This window comes from Gavialis gangeticus, unplaced genomic scaffold, assembly GCF_001723915.1.
Source record: "Gavialis gangeticus isolate Ggan-Ray unplaced genomic scaffold, GavGan_comp1, whole genome shotgun sequence".
Taxonomy (NCBI): domain Eukaryota; kingdom Metazoa; phylum Chordata; order Crocodylia; family Gavialidae; genus Gavialis; species Gavialis gangeticus.
In genome coordinates, this window is record NW_017729008.1 from 31,237,022 (window position 1) to 31,256,008 (window position 18,987).

An 18,987-nucleotide genomic window follows, 5' to 3' on the forward strand; every position below is an offset into this window, starting at 1 on the left:
AAAAAAAAAAAAAAAAAAAGGCGGGGGAGCTCCATAGAACCCCAGCTAACTCTGCCTGTCCAAGGGTTTTCTTGAATGGGAAGATACCAAATCTTTGTAGCGTTTCTTGTCAGGTTGTTGTAGTATTGCCAAGTGCAGAGCTCCATCCTGGCCTTTATAGAGGCTTTGAAAAGCTACGCAGCTGTCCTAGGCAGAATGGTAATGAGGTGTTGGGCTTTGAGGACATGAAGAGATGCCATGGAGCAAGAGAGTAATGTAGAGATTTTCGGGAGCTCTGCAGAACACCATTTGGAGAGAGAACTCTCCTGACCCAGGACAACTTAGCTTAGTCTTGCAGCCGTCTTTGGTTGCTTTCCTGGATGCCTTCTAAGATGGTAAATAACATCACACAGTAAAGCTGCAATTATATTGCTGCCTTCACACTTTTGCTTCTACCGAAGGGCTTGCAGCAGCCACTCCCATTTCTGCACTTTCCTCAGTATTGGAGAATCTAACTAGAGAAGGCTGCATCTCAGCCTTAGCAATAATATGCCTTCTAAATAGAAAGGAATGAAACTGAGCATGGTACCCAATGTTCTCACATATAACACACCCCCAAATGAAACTCACGCTTTGTTTTTGGAAAGCAAAATGTAGGAAGGAAAAGTGTTGTCCAGGGTCATGGTTGACTTGCATGGAGTAAGTCATCCTGGACACACTGTTCCCAGGAGGACTTACTTTGTCACACAAGGTTAAGTTCCAGACCCTTGCAAAGGGCAGAACGATATTGTTACTTATTTACTGCAAGTAGTTCTTTATATAAGTTCCTTTAAATAAAGTGTTGTTTTAGCATAACAGGCATCATCACGATACAACTAGCAGCTCTTCTGCTGCTTTTGACACAAGCTACACTGCTCAGCCAATAGCTGTAGCAATGACGTGGTTGACACAAAATTTATTTCAATTTGCTGGTTGGAGACAAGTGGTGGCCATCTTAGCAGTTGCATGGCATGCACAGTGTTGCCTGATGTGCTGCTTTTTCAGTGAAGAAAACAGCTTCCCCACTTAAAACATACATCTCCAATTTGGGGGCAGGCCTGACTGGGGGAGGGAAGGGGCAAGCATGTTGTATGTCAGGAATTACAGCATGCATCTCTTCCCTTCCAGAGAAGTAAACCCATCCAGTCAGCATGTGGTTGGGCAATGGAAAGAAATACATAGAGATTCTACAGTCCCATTTTCTAAATAGTTCATGCTACTGATATTGCAGTAAAAAAAATCTTTATGTCATATTGTTTCAAACTAATACATTCTTACTGAGGTTGACTTTACAGGTTGCACTTAGACCATACCGGGGGCACCTAAAATATGAGCATCTGCAGATTAAAGCTTTTTAACATGTGCTAAGTGCTCTCTGAGCATCTTGAAGCTAACCTTCACCTGAAGTGGTGTAAGTCAAGGTTGCTAGCTCATTAGGGTAACTTCAGTCAGCTCTGTGGGGATAAAACAAGCAATTTACAGTCCTACAACATCCCACAATGCATTGCTTCTAGCCACACCCCTGCTCACCAACTCTCTAGTGGCAAGTCAGAGCTGTGCAGGCAAGGAACAGCATTAACCCTCAGTATGCGACTGCTCACAGCGCATTCAACTTTAACACCACTTAACGTTCCACAGATTTAGTATGGTCTAAGTGTAACATGTAACTTCACCCTGATATAGAGCACATTCATACCAGTACAACTGCATTCATGCTTCGGGCCGTACTGTTCATATAAAAACACACCCCAAATTGACGCATACTTGTTCTAAGATAAAAAATTGCATGAAGATCAGGCCTGGCATTGTAAATCAAGAGGAACCACTGAATCAACAAAGGTGAAGTCATTAAAGTTGATTCAGGGAGAACTGAGAAGAGGGCTAGGTTTTCTCTGGGAAGTCCAGGCCCTGTTCCAGGACAGTGGCAAAACTCCCACTGATTTCAGTAATGCCAGGATTTTTTCCCCTGTGTCTGGTTGCTTTGTTCCTTATTATTTACTTCACACTAGTTATGATGTCACCACAAAACTATGTAATGATCTTTCATGCATAATATATTACAAAAGAGAACTCAAAGCAAAGCTGTGGCATGTTACTATTTTTTTTCAGCTTTAAAAATGTTGCGTTCTGTTCTTGAAACTAATTCTCTATAAAATTAGCATGATGAAAGTGATGCTTCTGACATCTGCTTGATGGGCATGGAGATTGAAATAATTGAACTTAAATAGTACAAGGGAGCCACAGGTGTTAGTACAAGCCTTCCTCATGCTGGAGGGGTCATCTCAAGATGCAGGTGACTGGACTTGACGGTTCAAGAAGTCTCTTCCAGTTGGATGTCCTAAGGGACAGTGCAGCTTTTTGTCTGTCACTGGGTACAAAAGGCAATAGATTCTGACAGTGGCAGAATTTATTATCATGTGAACCTCTGTTGAGATCTGGTCTAAGTACTTACTTGAACCAGTTTAACTAAAGGCATAGCTTTAAACTGATGTAGGTAAATTAATGCAACTTTGTGCATAAACGCTCTTAAATCAACATAAGCTTGTTTTACCCACACTTTTGTAGTGGCTTCACTCAAATGGCTTAGAAATAGGTATAGTTAGAACAATAGAGCACTGTAATTCTACTAGTATAAATGTACAACAATGAGTAATAGCTGGCATAAGGCACCCTTTTAATTTTATTAGGGGTCTACTTAAATTATGGGTTCGCAGATCTCACTGTGAAACTGTGAAATCCGGGATTGTCCATGAAATCAGTGAAAAAGTCTTAATAAAAATAAAATGCTACTCCCCAGTGGGAGTCCAGAGTCCTCACTGCCTCTGTAGCCCAGCCTTGCAACCTGCCCAGAGTGGAAGGCACCAGTTGACAGGGTGGCACAAAGGGCAGCAGAAAAGATGGTGGCTGCCCCCTTGTCCCTCCAGCCCACCAGGGCCTCGGCACCAGGGGGTGGGGCTGCTGGAGCACATCTATTAAATTTCCATGAAATTTGCTCTTTGTGCCACAACCAACCTGCAAAAATTGGTGTCTAACCACAATTTATATAGACCACTAAATACTAGCCCATGCGCAGCTTAGGGACTTGTACGATTTAACTGGCATAGAATCATACCTCTAAGATGAAGGATTTAAAGTGATACTTAAACTGTGTAGATTGGGTCTAAATATCAGGGAGTAGATCCGCAAAAGGACATAAGTATCACTGCTCACCTTGGTTGCACCTAACTGTTAGGCAACCTGTCACCTTATCAACTCCACACCCCTAAGTCGAGCACAAAAGCAGCTTCCCATGCATTGCGTGGGAAGAGTTAGGATCCTAAGAGTAGAATCCAGAAAAACTGAATACGAGGCTCTCTGAGTTAGTGAGTAGAAAATGCAGAGGAGTGAGGTATGACTTACACCCTGTCCTTCCTGTTCCTAGCTATGAATCCTCTCCAGGAAAGAGGTGATTAAGTCAGGTCTTGCAAAAGATGGGAAGGCGGAGGTGGTGCCCTTCCTCATTTTCATGCAATAGCTCAGGGATTATCTATGTTGGGATGAGGACATGTCCTGGCCAGGATGGACCTGAGCACCCCGCATCCAATTCCATCTTCAAGCACACTCTAAACCCAGAAGTTCACTGGAGAAGCTGATCGAGGTGTGCTCTGAGGCTTCTGTCAAGCCTTTAGTCTCTAGCATGCTTAAGAGTGGCTGCTGGACATGAGCTTGGAGTAGCCTGACTGGCATACTTCTGGATATGGAGCATGCATAGGTGGGCAGGGCATGCTTAGGTCCATCCTGGCCAAGACATATAGCCCTGCGGTATAAACAAAACTTCCTGGTTAGAGCATTTGTGGGATGTTAGAGGCCAGGCTTCAAATCCCTCCACTTATGGAAGGGGCTTTAAATCACATCTGTCTCCCAAGGAAGTGCCCCTACCATCCCACACTAGGAGTATGCACTGCAGACTGCAAAGGTACCTGGGCTACCTCAGGTACCCAAAGCAGTCTAGCCGCAGTAGAAAGGACTTCTGCACAAGCTGATACATCCTGTTTCTCAGCAAGGAACAGGCCAAATATCCCCTCTCTGTGGTCCAATGAATGCTTATTTATTCCATAACAAAGCAGAACGGTTTAAACAAGAGAGATGAAAGGTGTTCCCTCCTGCACAAGAATATCCTCTAGCTTAGAGCATTTGCTGGAGAAGGTCCTATGCCATTCTGTACCTCTTTGCCAGGATGTGTGCTTCCACGTGAAGCACAGATTGGCACAAAACCTGGTGTGGGTCCCAACATGGAGGCATGGGTCCATGCAGGTCCTAGCATGGAGACAACGGGGTCCCATGCCTCCATTCTTGGACACACGTGGGCTTTCTCTGCCTACAGAGATGTGCCCTTGGAGATCCCAGGGCAGGTCTCTGTAAGTGGCAATTCCTGACTTCTCCGCTTACAGAGAGACAACCCAAGATTCCCCGGGATGCATCTCTAAGCACAGAAAGCTGGGCCAGTGTTCCCAGGGCTTGAGGAGCCCAGTCCTGCACAGGACTTCCCAGGGTTGGACCCCTCGAGCTCCTAAATCACCTGCCTTGGGTGGCTGGAGAGGCCAGGCAGCTCCAGGTTCCCGACACTCTCCCACCAGAGAGCCAACAGGCACCTGCTGCAACAAAGCGGCACTATTTTACACTACCTTCTGTTGTGGCCTCTGACATGGCATGGCAAAGGGTAGGGATGTCTACTTGCTCACCATTTGTCCTGCCATAATTTTTGAGGCAGCGCAAATGTAACATGAGCTGACGTCTGTTTCTAGCCTTACTGTGTCAGCTGTGCTGTGTGCCTTCTCCTAACCTTATGGTAAGTTGAAGCTAAATCTTAGTTGCCTCGTCTTATTTTATTGAGGAATGAATGACCACAGTTCGGTTTTCACTTGCTAAAGTGAAAAGGGGTAAAAGCAGGGATACAGATGGTTGCCATGAAGCAGTGAACCAGCAGCAAGTCCCAGTTCCCTTGTACCCTGCTGCTGTTTGTTCATACCTTTCATTCTCTGCATGCAGCTTCATTTACTGCCTGAAATGTAGGCTTCCTTATCATTAGCAGGGGTTTAGATGAACAGCAGTTTGGATTTAAGGATGCAAGTCCTTCTATGGATCCAGTCCAGGGTGCCTAGGGATCCTGTTTGTTAAATGTCTTAAACTGAACTGATTTAAGGCTCGGTTAAACCAATAAAAATATCTCCACTGTAGTGGATTTCACTGATTTAACAAAATCAGTCGGTGCAGAAATGTAACTAAAAGTCTTGCATAGATAAAGACCATCAAGGAGTTTTTTAGTTGTTACTGAATTGGATTTGAATTGCTGCTCCACAAGGGGTAAAGCAGACCTTCAGGCAATCGTCAGCATCTTTACCGAAGCATGCAAGAAAATGGTCTGATGCTTAACATCCAGAAGACCAACATCTTCCATCAACAAGCTCTTAATGAGCAGGCCCCAGCTCCATCAGATTTATGGTGAGACTCTGGAGAACATTGAGTATTTCCTGTACCTCCAGAAGCCGTCTCTTGCAAAAGGCTGACATTGATAAAGAAATCCAACATTGCTTGAAAAATGCAAGCACACCTTTTGGATGCCTGAGGAAACAGATGCTTGAAATCATGACAATGGATCCCAACCCAAGCTTATGGTTTATCAGGCAGCCGTGATCCCCACTGTACAGATCTCCACTGTACAGAGCTGAGATGTGGACAACGTAGAGGAGACACCAAGTTTCTGGAGAAGTACCATCAACTTTGCCTGCAGAAGATCCTTTGACTTGGTGGGAGGACACGCACCCACATTAGCATCTTCTTGCAAGCAAACACCATGAGCATTGAGATGATGATTGATCATCTGCTATCAACTTTGCTGGGCCGGCCAGCTTATCCAGATGTCTGATTCCAGACTCCTGAAGCAAGTTTTATTCTCCAAGCTTAGTCAAGGTATATGCTCAAGAGGAGGGCAGAGAAAGCACTTCAAGGATATCCTCAAGGCCAACTTTAAAAAATGCAACATTAACATCAGCTTGTCAACGACTGGCACCCAGGACTGCCCCAGATGGAGGAAGAGTCCACTGCAAGGATTTCAGTACTTTGAAACCTTAGGGCGACAACAGGAGGCAGGAGAGCGGGAGCAGCAGAAACAGCGTCTTGCCAACCAAATCAAGAATCCAAGCCACCCACCCTGCATGGAAACATGTGCCCATCACAGCCAAGTCTGTTGATCCCAAATTGGCATTGTCAGCCATCTTCAGACCCACAGATAAAGCAACCATGGAAGACAATCTTCTTTGATTGCAAGGGATTGTCAGGGTGTGTGTGTGTGTGCGTGTGTGTGTGTGTGTGTGTGTGTACACATATATAATATGGTACTAGATTCTGTTAGTAACCCCTTGAGTTGTTGACTCTACCTCCTTCCTGGCTTTTTCAATCCAGGGTAGACAGCTATGTCCACACAATGATAGGCTACATTCACAAGTAAGCCTCTGTGATGAATCCTCCAAACTATTATTTGATTGTCTAATGATGTAAACCCCACTGTATTCCCCCAGTCTTCTGTAGTAGTACCAGTTTCCAAAAATTCCAGCAAATGGATTGGGCGGATCTGCTTTTTGTGCTGCTTTCTTTAGTCCTTACCCTAGTGTGCATTTTCAACTTAAATATTATGATCAGTAGATTGTAGATGCTGTCCAGCTGCCACCTTATTTATCATATTTGGCTCATCTCCTAGAATGAGGTACAGAGCAGCCTCTGATGGGAAAAGCTAATCAACAAACCCCCCTTTTTAAAAAAACCCTGCTATCTAGAAAATCATTCCCGTGTTGGTTTTGAAAGGTTGTTATCCTAATCCAAATAGAATTGCACTTGTTTTGTAGCAGCTACAATATTTCTTCCTAACTAGAAATATTTTTATTACACTTTTGGTTTTTTCTCAGTTCATTTTAGATTATTGCCTTAGATCTGAGACTTGGGGTTTGTTTTTTTTGTTTTCATTTGTTAGATCTGAGAATAAAGCTGTCACTACCATTAAATTTTTATTGGCCTTGTTCAGTCTTTCAAAATTTCACAAGTTGGCTGTCACAAAGGGAAGAAGGCCTGTGAGGTTAACGTTACAAACAGATGTTATAATTAAAATTAAATAGAATGATGATAGTCCTCAGCCTTAGCGATTGGTCCCAGGCCACATAATCAGGACAGCCACAAAAAAAACAAACCCACGTGTGCTGCATGCTCTGGGATATAGCATCCCATTGCCAGCTCTGTCTTCTCCAAAATGCATTAGCTGAGACCACAGCTGCTATGCGGCCAAGGAAAGAGGGAAATGAAGTTGAGAGAAAACAAATGCATCATATACTCCCCTATTTGAGCAGTATCAATAGCCGTGTCCATTATATTGTAATTTACTGCTGCTCTGAATAGGAACAGCTCCCCACACTGAGGTTTCTCCATGCTGCAAAGATGAATCTGGGTAGGTATCTGATAGAGACCAGCCACTGGCATATGGATCAAAAGAGGACTAATCTCATCAAGATATTAGCTGTTGCCATCATCTCCATAGCCAAACTGTTCTCCTTCTAAATATTCCACTTAATTTCCTATAATATACCTTGGGGCAGGTGCCACAGATAATTTGTGTACTAAAAAGCCCTCTTTTCCTTTTCATGTCTTGAAGAAGTGAGCCCTTATTCTTTAATGGCAGCTTGTTGCTTAAGGCCAGGGTAGGGATGCAGGTACAGTCTAACTACCACTTCAAAAGCACAAAGGGAGTAAGCTCTTCATGACAACTGATTATGCTGTACATAACTCAAAAGCCTTTGAATGCCATGCATAATCAAGGAAAATACAGCAGTCCTACAAATTGTCCTCCAGCTTTTCAGATATGATTGGCTTTTAGTAGTCGTGTGACAGGATGAAAGTTGTTGCATCATTGTACCATTGTTTAAAATAAACATCTCATTAAAATGGAAAATACTGAGGGTGGGGAGAGAAAATCTCCTATAAATCCTTCCTGGAATGTTCCTTCGCTCCCGCCCTAGTGTTGAAATTACTCCATCCTTCACCCCATTTTCTCTTTGTTTCTTGGGGTGTTTTCCCCCTTCTGTTTCTGTGCATTTTAGTCCTCTTCCTCAGCCCTCTAATTTCCACAGTCCTCTCTTCATAGAGCAATTCATGCGCAAGGCAGCTGTGTCTTGCAAGAGAGCAGATTTAAATTAGTGTGTTAGCAGCAGGCACAAGGTTAGATAGCGCATGGGATGGGAGTCCCAGGAGCATGTTGTTTCTGGGCAGCATCTTGCCTCGATTTAAGGGTAACAGAGAGAGCAGCACGAAAATGGATTCTCTACTGACGTCTCCATCTCTGCGTGCACATGTGATTCTGTCCAAGCAGCAAAAGAGAAGATGCACATTTACCAAGTATGCCTGTTGAGAAGAAGTAACGTGAGCTCGAACGGAAAAAGTCTGAAGGAAATGGCTGGAGGACTGTTTACAAGAGTTGCCAAACACTTTCTAAGCAGAGGATACAAAAGAGCTTCAGAATTCCCGCAATGGAAATGATTCCTGCTAGTCTTGTCATGCAGGTTGGCCCATTGAAGTCAAGACAAGTTAGATTTGGCCGACAGTCGTATGGGCGCGTCATTGGAGGCAGACTGTGCTTTCCTGTCTGGAATGGAATGTGGAAAGATGATGAGCTGCCTCAGTGTACGGACGGTCTGGGCGTCTTTGTAGTTTGTGAGCTTGACCTTGGCTGGGTGTGCAGCCCCAACTTGGATGATCTGAGACATCATCTATGGACTCCACTGAAATCTGCCATCTTGGGGCAATTCTGAGAGGGTCCTGGTTTTAAAAAGACAAGGAGAAGGGCCACCCCTATGATAGAGAAGAGCAACTGGTATGATCAGAGACTTGCATGGCAAGCCATACAAGGAAAGGCTGAGGGACTTGGTACTCTTCAGCCTGGAAGAGAGAAGGCTGAGAGGGGACCTGGTAGCAGCTTACCGCTATATCAGGGGACTACATCAAGGGCTCAGCAAACAACTGTTCACCAGGGCACCCTTGGGGAAAACCAGGAGTAAAGGCCGGAAACTCCTGGAAGACCGTTTCGGGCTTAACACTAGAAAAGACTTCTTCGGTCAAGATGTCCAGACTATGGAATAAGCTCCCTCCAGAGGTGGTGCAATCGCCTACCCTGGAAATCTTCAAGAGGAGACTGGATGGTCATCGTGCTGGGGTCACCTGACCCCAGCTATCTTTCCTGCCTGGTGCAGGGGGCTGGACCTGATGATCTTGCGAGGTCCCTTCCAGCCTGTTACAAACTATGTATCTATGAAAAGTAATACTTAATGACCTTGGTAACTGGAGATTCAAGTCCTTTCTTTGGCTACCAAATGTGTACAGCAGTGGTACTGTCCATTTCCCTCTGTCCTCCCATCCTACAGTTGGCATTGGTTTCCGCTTGGGGTGACCATGAGTAGAGAATGAAAGGGTCTGCTAATCTCAGTTGTTGGTGCAAATGTCATCGCTCAGACTTCCAGCAAAGATACCACTCAGGAAATGTGCTCCTTATTTTGTTTGTAACCTGGGCACTTGTCCCCTAGGAACTGGCCTGGATTATTATACCAGCCAGGTATGTCACCAGGGTTTCCATGAAGCTATTCATTTCACAGCTTTATCTCCTACCTCGCTCACCAAGTAGTAATGCATTTCCATTACTGCCAGTTGAGCCTGGATTTGAACTAGTAGCCTAGAGATAAAAAACTGCGTATCCTATTACCTGTGTATTGAGTCATCCCTGCCTCCCAAATGATAGGACTTTTTCTCAGCTGAACTGTTTTGACTGAGCACCATTTGTTTCTGCTCTGGAGCTCCACATTCTGCCAAGAAGTAGGACAGGAGAGTCGGCTCACACACACAACAGCAAGAAACCCCTGCGCTCAGGGCCCTGAGAAAGGTGATCAGCACAAGGGGGCCAATTAAAAGCATTAGCTGAATTTAGTTTCCCAGTCCATATTGCTTTGCCTACAAAGTCAGGGCCCAACCTAATGGGAATTTTCTGTTCCTTTATGATCATGATAGTCTCTAAATATATATAAAAAGTATAATGTATGTTTATAAAAGTAAAACGTGTATATTTCAGATGCATATAATACACTGATGTATATTGGCTTATATATAAAGGTATATGTATATTGGCTTATATATAAAGGTATATGTATATATAAAATAAAATAAGAGATGGCATGCAGCATAATAACATAAAGAAGGTAATTTGAAGCTCTTATTTGCTTCCTAATAACAAGACAGAAGGCAGAGCAGGGTGGCACCTTAGAGATTAACTGGTTCAGAGAGGCACAAGGTTTTGCAGGCAGCAGCCTACTTCCTCAGATGCTACGAAATGGACTGTAGCATGGCTAACTATCTCTCTTGCCTCAACCAGGAAGTGTTCACTGAATCTGAAAGGCAACAAATGGAAAGCTGATAAAAGAAACTACTTTTTTTTTTCTACAACACATTGTTACTGTGAAACTTATTTCCAATAGATGCTAAAATCTTAGACAGGTTCAAGTAAGATTTAGGGATTATAGAGATAACAAGATCATCCATAGGTACATTAGATGGAATAAAAATACACTGCTGCTGTTGCTGGAAAAAGTTATTGACAGTAGTGAGATTTCAATCAACCTTGTTAATCTTCATGCTTTGGGACATAAACCAACAGCTAAGAGCCAGATTTAGAAATATATTTAAGTACCCAAAGATGCAGCTGAACACCTAGTGGGATTTATGAGAGCAGTGAGTTAGGCATCTAACAAGAGTTAGGTTGTTTCCTAACTCACTCGGGTGCTTTTGAAAATCCCATGAGGTGTCTGAATGCATGTTTCAGCACCTAAATGCTTTCTTAAATCTGGACTTTAAGGTGCCTAAAGGTATAGATAAGTGAGCATTTGAGTGAGTCGTGCACCTAATAGCCATTAGATGCTTTATTCAAGGCTGGTGCTTTTGTAAATCTCTCTAGCTGCTTACCCCTCTGCCTTTAGATGTATTACAGTATCTGTAACTCTGTATCGGAGCTGATAGATGGCATTTCTTATGTCAAATTTACAACTTGATTGTCAGCTTCCTGTATCAGCAGGACTTTCTGGGTTTTCCAGGGGAGTAGTGTATTGCCCGACACCACTACATATTAATAACCAAACTCCCTTCCCTAAGTTTGCATTGTTATTATATGACCTTTTTCTTCAAACAGTAACTGTTTAACTGGATGCCAGCAAATTGCCACCGAGGAAAGTAGATAGAAAATGCAAAATCATTTTACAATGCACTTTTTAATCGTATTCCAATATTCAGCGAAAATAATGAGATTTCTTGCTTATGTTTGTAATCAGCTGAGGCAACTGACTGTGATGAGAAACCGGACATTTCTCTACTACAAACAGGTAAAATGCATTAAAATTTTTATCAGCTTGCAATATTTTTATTTATTTATTTATGGCACAGAAGCCATTTTCAATAATCCTGGTATGGCATACACTGTGTGGTAATTGCATGCTGGGCCTAGCTATCTGAGTTTTGAGTGCCCTACATACACTCAGAGGGGGAAAAAAAAAGATAATTTTCACATTAGATATAATGTCCCAGAATCTCACAATTTTTCTCTTTATTTCATATTCATAAAACCACAGTTTTCAGAGTAACAGCTGAGCTAGGCAGGCCAGAGGATGACCTGTCTGACTCCAGATAGAGACTTGTGCTCATACACAGTATTTTCTGTGCATTGTCAATATGCTTGACACAATTAGTTGCAAGGACAGGCATAGCAATTTGCATTGTACTATTTTTTTTCAATTGTGCGTAGGTGTACTATCAACTAGCATATCTTGGGTTTACAAAAGGATTGCAAAGCCCTTTATCTGATATGTAAAGATTGCTTTACCCCGCTCCTTGAGGAAACTCAGCCTCCCCCAACTCAAAGCGTAACAGTTCTTTAATGGCAAACAGCAATGAGATGCCAGGATTTAGGCTAGAAAATGAAGGTGATTTCCATATGCTGAAATGCAAGTAAGTAGGCCAAGATTTTCTCAAGATTTTGAAGGTAAAACTTGAACCGTGTTGCAAGAGCCAGATTGCTAGACAGCACTGAGCCACCAGTCCCCTGAAAATGTGGCCATTCTGTTCAGTTTGGGATCTCATTATTTGGGCATCCAACATCCCTAGCTTTTTTTTTTTCCTGTTAAAGAATTCTTGACTACGTCATGGTCAGGAGTCCTGGTTTTCTCTGTTTAAAAATCCAAAATTCTCTCCCCCACCGTCTCCAGCTCTTCTGGAGCTCCTCACTCCCAACCTGCAGCCCCCTGGCCCTGCCGGTGCCCTTCACCGCTGACTGACGTGTCAGGGTGGTACATGTGCCTCCCTAGATTTCTGTGCCCACGGTAGGACGTGGGTCTGTAGTGTGGCCGGCCCAATGGATAAGACCTGGTGCAGGAGGGAGTGCCATGCTGCCATAGCCACCAAAGTGAGGCATGGCAGCAGGGTGGAGTTGTGCCCCCTGCTGCTGCCAGGCAGACAGGGGGTGCCTGACCTTGGCAGCCCAGTGTTCTCTCCTGTTCCAGGTCCCACCCACTGGGCTGAACAGGCAGCTCCTGCCTGGAGCTGGTCCTGCCAGGCTGCAGCCCCATGGCCTGTTGTGGGTGCAGAAAATCTGTTGGGGGGGGGAAGGTATGTGCATCTGTGGGTCCTGTCGCCATAGACTTACCTGGAGGGAGCCAAGGGAGCTGCTCACCCCACTGCGTGACGGCCACATGCATGTGTGTGTGTGCACGTGCACATGGCGCCCCTTGCGTCCTGCTCCCCCCAGACCCAGGCAGCCTCTTGCAGGCTGGAACCATGCCAGCCTGCAAAGAGAAACCCGCGGTTTCCCAGGTTTTTCTCCTTTAAAAAACAAAATCTGCATTTTGCTGCAGCAAACAAAAAACCCAGATCCCTGCTCATGATTTATTTATGACTTAGAATTTTACCACGATGTAGCTTAATATTGCTAGAGCCAAGAAAAATGAAGGGAAATCTTGAATCATCAAATACTCAGGCTTTTGGGTAGACAGTTTTTTCCCCTCAGACCAATTCAATATAATTAATGTTACTGAATTAAAGGGTTAATTAGAGATTATATGTAAAACCTTTGTAGACCAAGTATTGGCCATTGACTGGTAGCCTGTATATGACAACTGGGCAGTACTGTGGCTGCAACTCCCCATGGTATTGTTATGGCACCCTCACATGCTCAGTGGTCATGAGAGTGGCATTTGTCCCATATCCTCTCAGCCCCTCTTACAAAAGGGACTTCATGTGTCATCGTTGCTGTAATGCTACGGGTTAGAGCACCAGCTGCCAGCGGTGGAGCCGTGTTGATTGAAATCCTGATGTTGGAGCACGTGCAGTTACTAAGGAGTAGGACCAGGGAAGCAGTTGCAAGGACAGGCAGCTACAGTCTTGTTCTGGCTTTGGCCCAGTGGGGGCTGGGAGCAAACTGTGACAGGAGTTGCTGTGCTGTTTTCTTGGCAAACAGCTGAATGTTTTGTGGTGCTATTGTAATGATAGATGCAGGAAACTCTGGACTCAGAGGTCTCTTCCAAGTGACGTCCTGTTTGTTGCCTTTATCAAGGATGGAAGCAATTCTGGTGGCGAGGAACCCTACTAAATGTTGGTAATATCTTGCAGTGTTATCATTGTTCTTGGATTTGTAGTCAGGCCCAGAGTTATTTTATTAGCGTCTACTTCTCACTTGATGGTCTTGCTAAAAATGAATATGATGCGAGGAGATAGCACATCTGGCTGGGGAGTCCTCTCCTCTTTTATATAAACCTTCTGGCCAATGTTTTTGGATGTGTGCATGCGCTGTTCAACATATGCATGCACACATTTCTCAGTTTTACTATTCATCTTCTGGTGTGTATTTCACCCTGTTGCCTTTGAAAGGATGCGGAGGTAAAAGCCTTCAATACTCATTTTATTGTTCAGTTTTGAGGGGGGAAATGAACTGCCCAGACATTAAGCCAAGCATTAGATTCACATCCATTGTCATATATATACAGGCACCCCTTTATAGAATGTACTAATAGCTAATATTACACCATTCTTTGGAGCAAATAATTTTTAAGTGATATACAGGCAGTGTAATGACAGCAGTTTTATAGAAAAGAGCCAAAACACAGATGTCTTCCATAGGGGATTCTTTTAAAGCAGATGGAAAATAACTTTTACAACAGTCTTTACCTACAGATTAGATCTCTTCTTCCCATGACTGGTTTCACTCAGTGATGTAAGTGGCAGTTACATCGGGCATCTTGTCCCTTTTTAGATTGCAAGAGCGTTAGGAAAAAGTTTCTCTCCTACTACAGTGGGGTCCCTGGTACATTGGGGTCTTGGTCTCTTTTGGGATCTCTAGGAATTCTCTTAAGACAAATAGTTAATCCAAAACAATGACAACACTAATATGTAAGTGCTCCTTAATGTAGGAAAAAACCTTTGGCCATATTGATTGGGATTCCCTGAAGGGAGTTTTGCAGGATCTGTCATGGGGAAACAGATGGAGTGCTGCTTGGTTTCTTTATGGTGTGTATATACAGTGTGCTTGTAACTTTGGTATTCAAGAATTGAACCAAGTTAAAACACATACAAGTCCAGAACAATGGTCAACTAATGGGAAGTAATATTGTAAAAATGGAAATCTCCAATATCTTTAATGTATCTGTAGAGACAAATCTCTCTCAAGTCATTCTGTATGCATAGCAACATATATATAGATGGATATATCTATATAGATGTGTGTGTGTGTGTGTGTGTGTGTGTGTGTGTGTGTATATATATATATAGAGAGAGAGAGAGAGAGAGAGAGAGAGAGAGAATATATGTTATCCTATAACATATATATAGGATAAATCTGGTTATTTTGGGGATGCAGAGTGAGGAATTTCAGTACACAGACAGGCTTAGATCTGACAGCCGCGAGCCATGGCTGATCCTGGACTCGGTACCACTAAGGCAGCATCCAGAGATTTTATTGTTTTCATTAAGTTTAAATCCTTAACCCAAGAAAATGAATATTCTGCTGTTTAAGTGCCCAGATCCATGCCACAGCTTGAAAGCCACTTTGATGTTAATTATGCTCTTTGGGTTTATAAAATGTAATTAGTTATGGGGCCATTAAACTGAGCTAGAAGAATTGCATCTGTTGAAATTAAACCGATCAAAATTTTGCTTTTATTTCAAACTTTGTCCATTAAAGTCCCAAAGAAAATACTCAAACAACTATCTATCTGAGGTTTTGCAAAAACTCATTCTTGCTAGACCTGTAGTGAGAAAGGACTAGCAGCCCCAGCAAATTATTGCGGAGCAGTCAGTTGCGGTGGTTGGTACTGTATTTCAGTGACACTGATTAGACTCGGAAGATTCAGAGATGCTGGCTAAACACTGAGCTAAGTGGATGTGGCTCTCCCTCAGACTTTTAGTGCTTGGGGGGAAATAGCAGTCATGACAGAAGACTTCTCACCTTGGCATACAGTTTACACTGAACAGCTGAATTTTGTGAAGAATAAAGCCTTTTCCTGGTACACCCAATGCAGAAACAAATTCATTCCAGTACCATTAGCAGAATTTGTGTATCTTCAGCTTAAATATTACACGCTAAGGATGTATACAAGCCAGGACCACTAGAGGGTCTTCCTTAAGCCCTGGGCTTTGGGCTTAAGCAGTGCTGAAGAGTTTGCATAGCTCCTCAAAATAGGGTGATTTTCAGGATGTGAAAGAATTTGAGACCACTAAGGGGAGCAGAACAGCAAAATCCCAGTCCATGGGTCCTGGAGTGATACGGCTTTGTGAAAAGATGAGAACAATTTCTTCTTGGTAAAGAAACAGATGATAAGGAAACAGCAATATGCCAATTCTATATGGGTTGCCTTCTTTTCTTTCCGAATACAATATGAAGAAAATGATACCTAAAAAAAAAAAAAAAAAACCCTCTTCGAAACCTTAAATATAAATCCTTTATTGTAATATAAATCTTTATCCTTTCAGTGCATGATTGTACTAGTCTTCCCTTTTCATCTGGTTGTATTTGCCTCTTACACTGATTGATGTCTGTCTTCTATGTGCCCTGTGTTCTTACTTCTATAGTTGTAATTCTTCTGTCCATCTTCCATTGTTCTGTTTGGGGAAAAAAATTCTTAAAGTGGTTTAAAAAAAGATGGGATATAATCATACAACTTATCTTTGGTTTTTATTCTGCCATATATGCATTTAGAGTAACGGGATTTTTCAAGTTTTCGAAAGGACGGCCCAAAGTACATATTGTAGGCTTAAAATTCATGCGGTGCTTTGTTCCCCTCTTTAGAACTGTGTAACTTCAAAGCAGCAAGCATTGTAGTGCAGTTTGTACGATATTCTAATGCAGCCTCTGAATTCATGTGTTCTGCATTTTGCTATCCAGACCTCTATTCAAAAACTCTCTATATAATAGGCTCTTTTTATTTGCTTTTTAGACAACTAAACTGCTCTAAGTGATACCCAACAATGGCCACCTAAACATGCACACCAGCACTTTTCCAGCCCCATAGATAATGTGTTTGAGCCTTTAACTCCTAACTCAACTAGATTAATTTCTAACACAATTTTGGGAAATGACTGAACTAATTCGGTTGGTTCTTTTTTCCTCCCCCGCCCTCTAATTTCTTTCAATCCTCTCTTTCTTCAGGTAACATTTTTGAGACCCCAACAGATAACCTGGTAGACACAAAAGCAGACTTTTCTGCTTAAATTTTACTTCCTACATCAGTGTTTCATTAGCAGACACAAACATCCTCCAGTTTGAATGGCGTTCCTGCAAGATGGGTGTGAGCGTTTCAGTCTGCTGCAAGGTGTGGATGTCCTCTGCTGTTCTCTCTTCGAGTCCGAGTTGTTTCACATACTTGCTACGTGACATGGAACGATAAAGGCACCAAATTGTTTCAAGATTTTTTTTTTTTTGCATCTTAACTAGAAATGAGTTGCTCAGTATGAAGTATATTTCCTAACTAGTGTGGTATCCACTGCTGCTGGATGAATTCCCTTGCCTTTGATTTTCCTCCATGATTGTATGCATGCTGAGCATATTTCATCTTAAATTATACAGAAGCGAAAGAACACAGATGGATGACCCTCTTCCCACCCAAGGGAGTTATGATGGTATCTCTCTTCTTCATGGGTCAAGGAAGCTAATAGAAGTGGTTGGTTAGGCAAATTGGTTAGTCCTTTTGGTTCTGAAGACCCACTTTTCAATTTTGAGTGCTGTTTCTCTGAAGAAAAATGGTACAAACTTCCAGTCGTACACCGTCTAGCGTAGGAGGCACTTAATGAATGTAGCCATATGGAGGTGAAAGCAGAGTGCAAGCTGATAACGTCCATTTCCTACTGCGGTGATATTTACAAGGCATTTGTGACACTCCCAAGCCCAGATCCGAGTGAGGCAGCTTGCCAAGCCGTTTCATTTTGCAAACTATTTCAGAAAATCCTTCTCTCCCCACCTTCCCCCAGCCTCTCCAAATCCCTCACTGTAAGGATCTCAAAATGTTTTATTTTGCAGACCACCAGGAAAGGGACCACCACCCTCTGCACAGACCATGGTTTGAGAACCACAGCTCTTGCAGACCAGAGGCCACCTACGAAAACCTCCATCCAGACTGGCACTCTGTTGACAGTCTCAGCAGTTAGGATGAGCGAATCAAGCCAGAGATTGAACTACCCTCTCAGAGAGAGAAGTGGTTCCTTCAGGTGAGGGAGGAGGCAATAGCTCATGTCGCCCTCAGGGCAGCCTATAACTCTCCATCTTTCACTAGCACTAAATTCACTTTAAAAAAGATAGGGGGGAAAACCTATAGGAAGGTTCTTACCCGGCAGAATATATTGATCCCTGGCCAATTAACTAAGACAATGCATCTCCTGGAACTCAGCAGACAGATTGCTGAAGCTTTTGCCACTATTTTGTTTTCCTTAATATATTTGAGGCCTATCATAAAGCTTTCTCCTTGAAACCATTTGGCCTTTTTATGGGTGTTTTTAACTGAAGTGCTATTACAGGAAGTGGGATTTTTTTTTTTTCCAAAATATTTTAAGGTTTTTTGGCGGCTTCTCTAAAGGAAACTATTTCTTCTGAACATTCATTGACAAACAGGCCTGAGCGTCAGACATCCTGAATGCCCACAAATAACACTGAAGCCTTCAGGAACTGCAGGTTCTCTCGGCACCTTTTGAAAATGAGACCGTCAAGCATTCCCCGCCTATTTAAAAATGTATTGTTAAAGGCAACAATGTTCTCTGTAAAACTGTGGAATATATTGAATGTGCACTGCAGACCTTAAAAGAGCATTTCCTTCAAAGGCTGGTGTGGCCACTTCCCCTATGCCTTGTAATCCCTGTGCTCCGAGGAGAGTGGCAGGGAGCCGCAAGGTCCATGCGGCGAGTTGGTCCAGTCCAGAGCAGAATGCTAACACGGCAGAATCAGCATTTTGTAAATTTTGAGATTGCATTTGTGTTTACTTACTGTGACTACTGTTCAGACTTTCTTCGGAAATCTTTTTATAGGGTTTATTAGAGAGAAAAATCATTCCATATTTAGGTAAAACGTCTCAATCTTCTGTATATATGTTTTATTAATATGTAAATATTTAGATATTTTTAAATGACTATGTTCTTAATAAAACAACAAGGGACTAGTTGTGAAATGGTGTATAACATTGTGTCGTGTTACGGATCTCTGGGAAACCCTCTTTGTCAGTTCAGAAAAGAAAAACCCACAATAAATAACATTAATTGAGCATGCGTTTCCTGTGTTGTGTACTTGACGCCTATTTCAGATAGGGTTACCTGTTAACAAAAAGGTTCTAATTCATATTCTAACAACCTTGTGCAAAAGAAGTGGCATTTGATGGGGGGGGGGGG

The 18,987-nt window shown here is 42.9% G+C and overlaps 1 protein-coding gene and 1 long non-coding RNA gene across 6 annotated transcripts in view; one reads left to right on the forward strand and one right to left on the reverse strand.

The window, feature by feature from the left end:
- The window catches only part of BEND7 (BEN domain containing 7), a 69,426-nt gene extending 50,563 nt beyond the window's left edge, over positions 1 to 18,863 (forward strand). For 2 of the 5 annotated variants that reach the window (XM_019509541.1, XM_019509546.1), the window contains 2 exons: positions 11,406 to 11,456; positions 17,633 to 18,863. In XM_019509541.1, coding sequence (XP_019365086.1) covers positions 11,406 to 11,456; positions 17,633 to 17,760 — 179 coding nt within the window. In that variant the 3' untranslated portion in view covers positions 17,761 to 18,863. Of the gene's footprint in view, positions 1 to 11,405; positions 11,457 to 16,765; positions 17,432 to 17,632 lie in introns of those variants that run through there. The other 3 variants (XM_019509544.1, XM_019509542.1, XM_019509545.1) reach the window with 3 other exon arrangements.
- Positions 10,208 to 18,987, reverse strand: part of LOC109292208 — a 55,643-nt gene continuing 46,863 nt past the window's right edge. The window contains exon 3 of the long non-coding RNA XR_002096072.1: positions 10,208 to 10,472. This is a non-coding gene — a long non-coding RNA (uncharacterized LOC109292208). The remainder of the gene's footprint in view (positions 10,473 to 18,987) is intronic.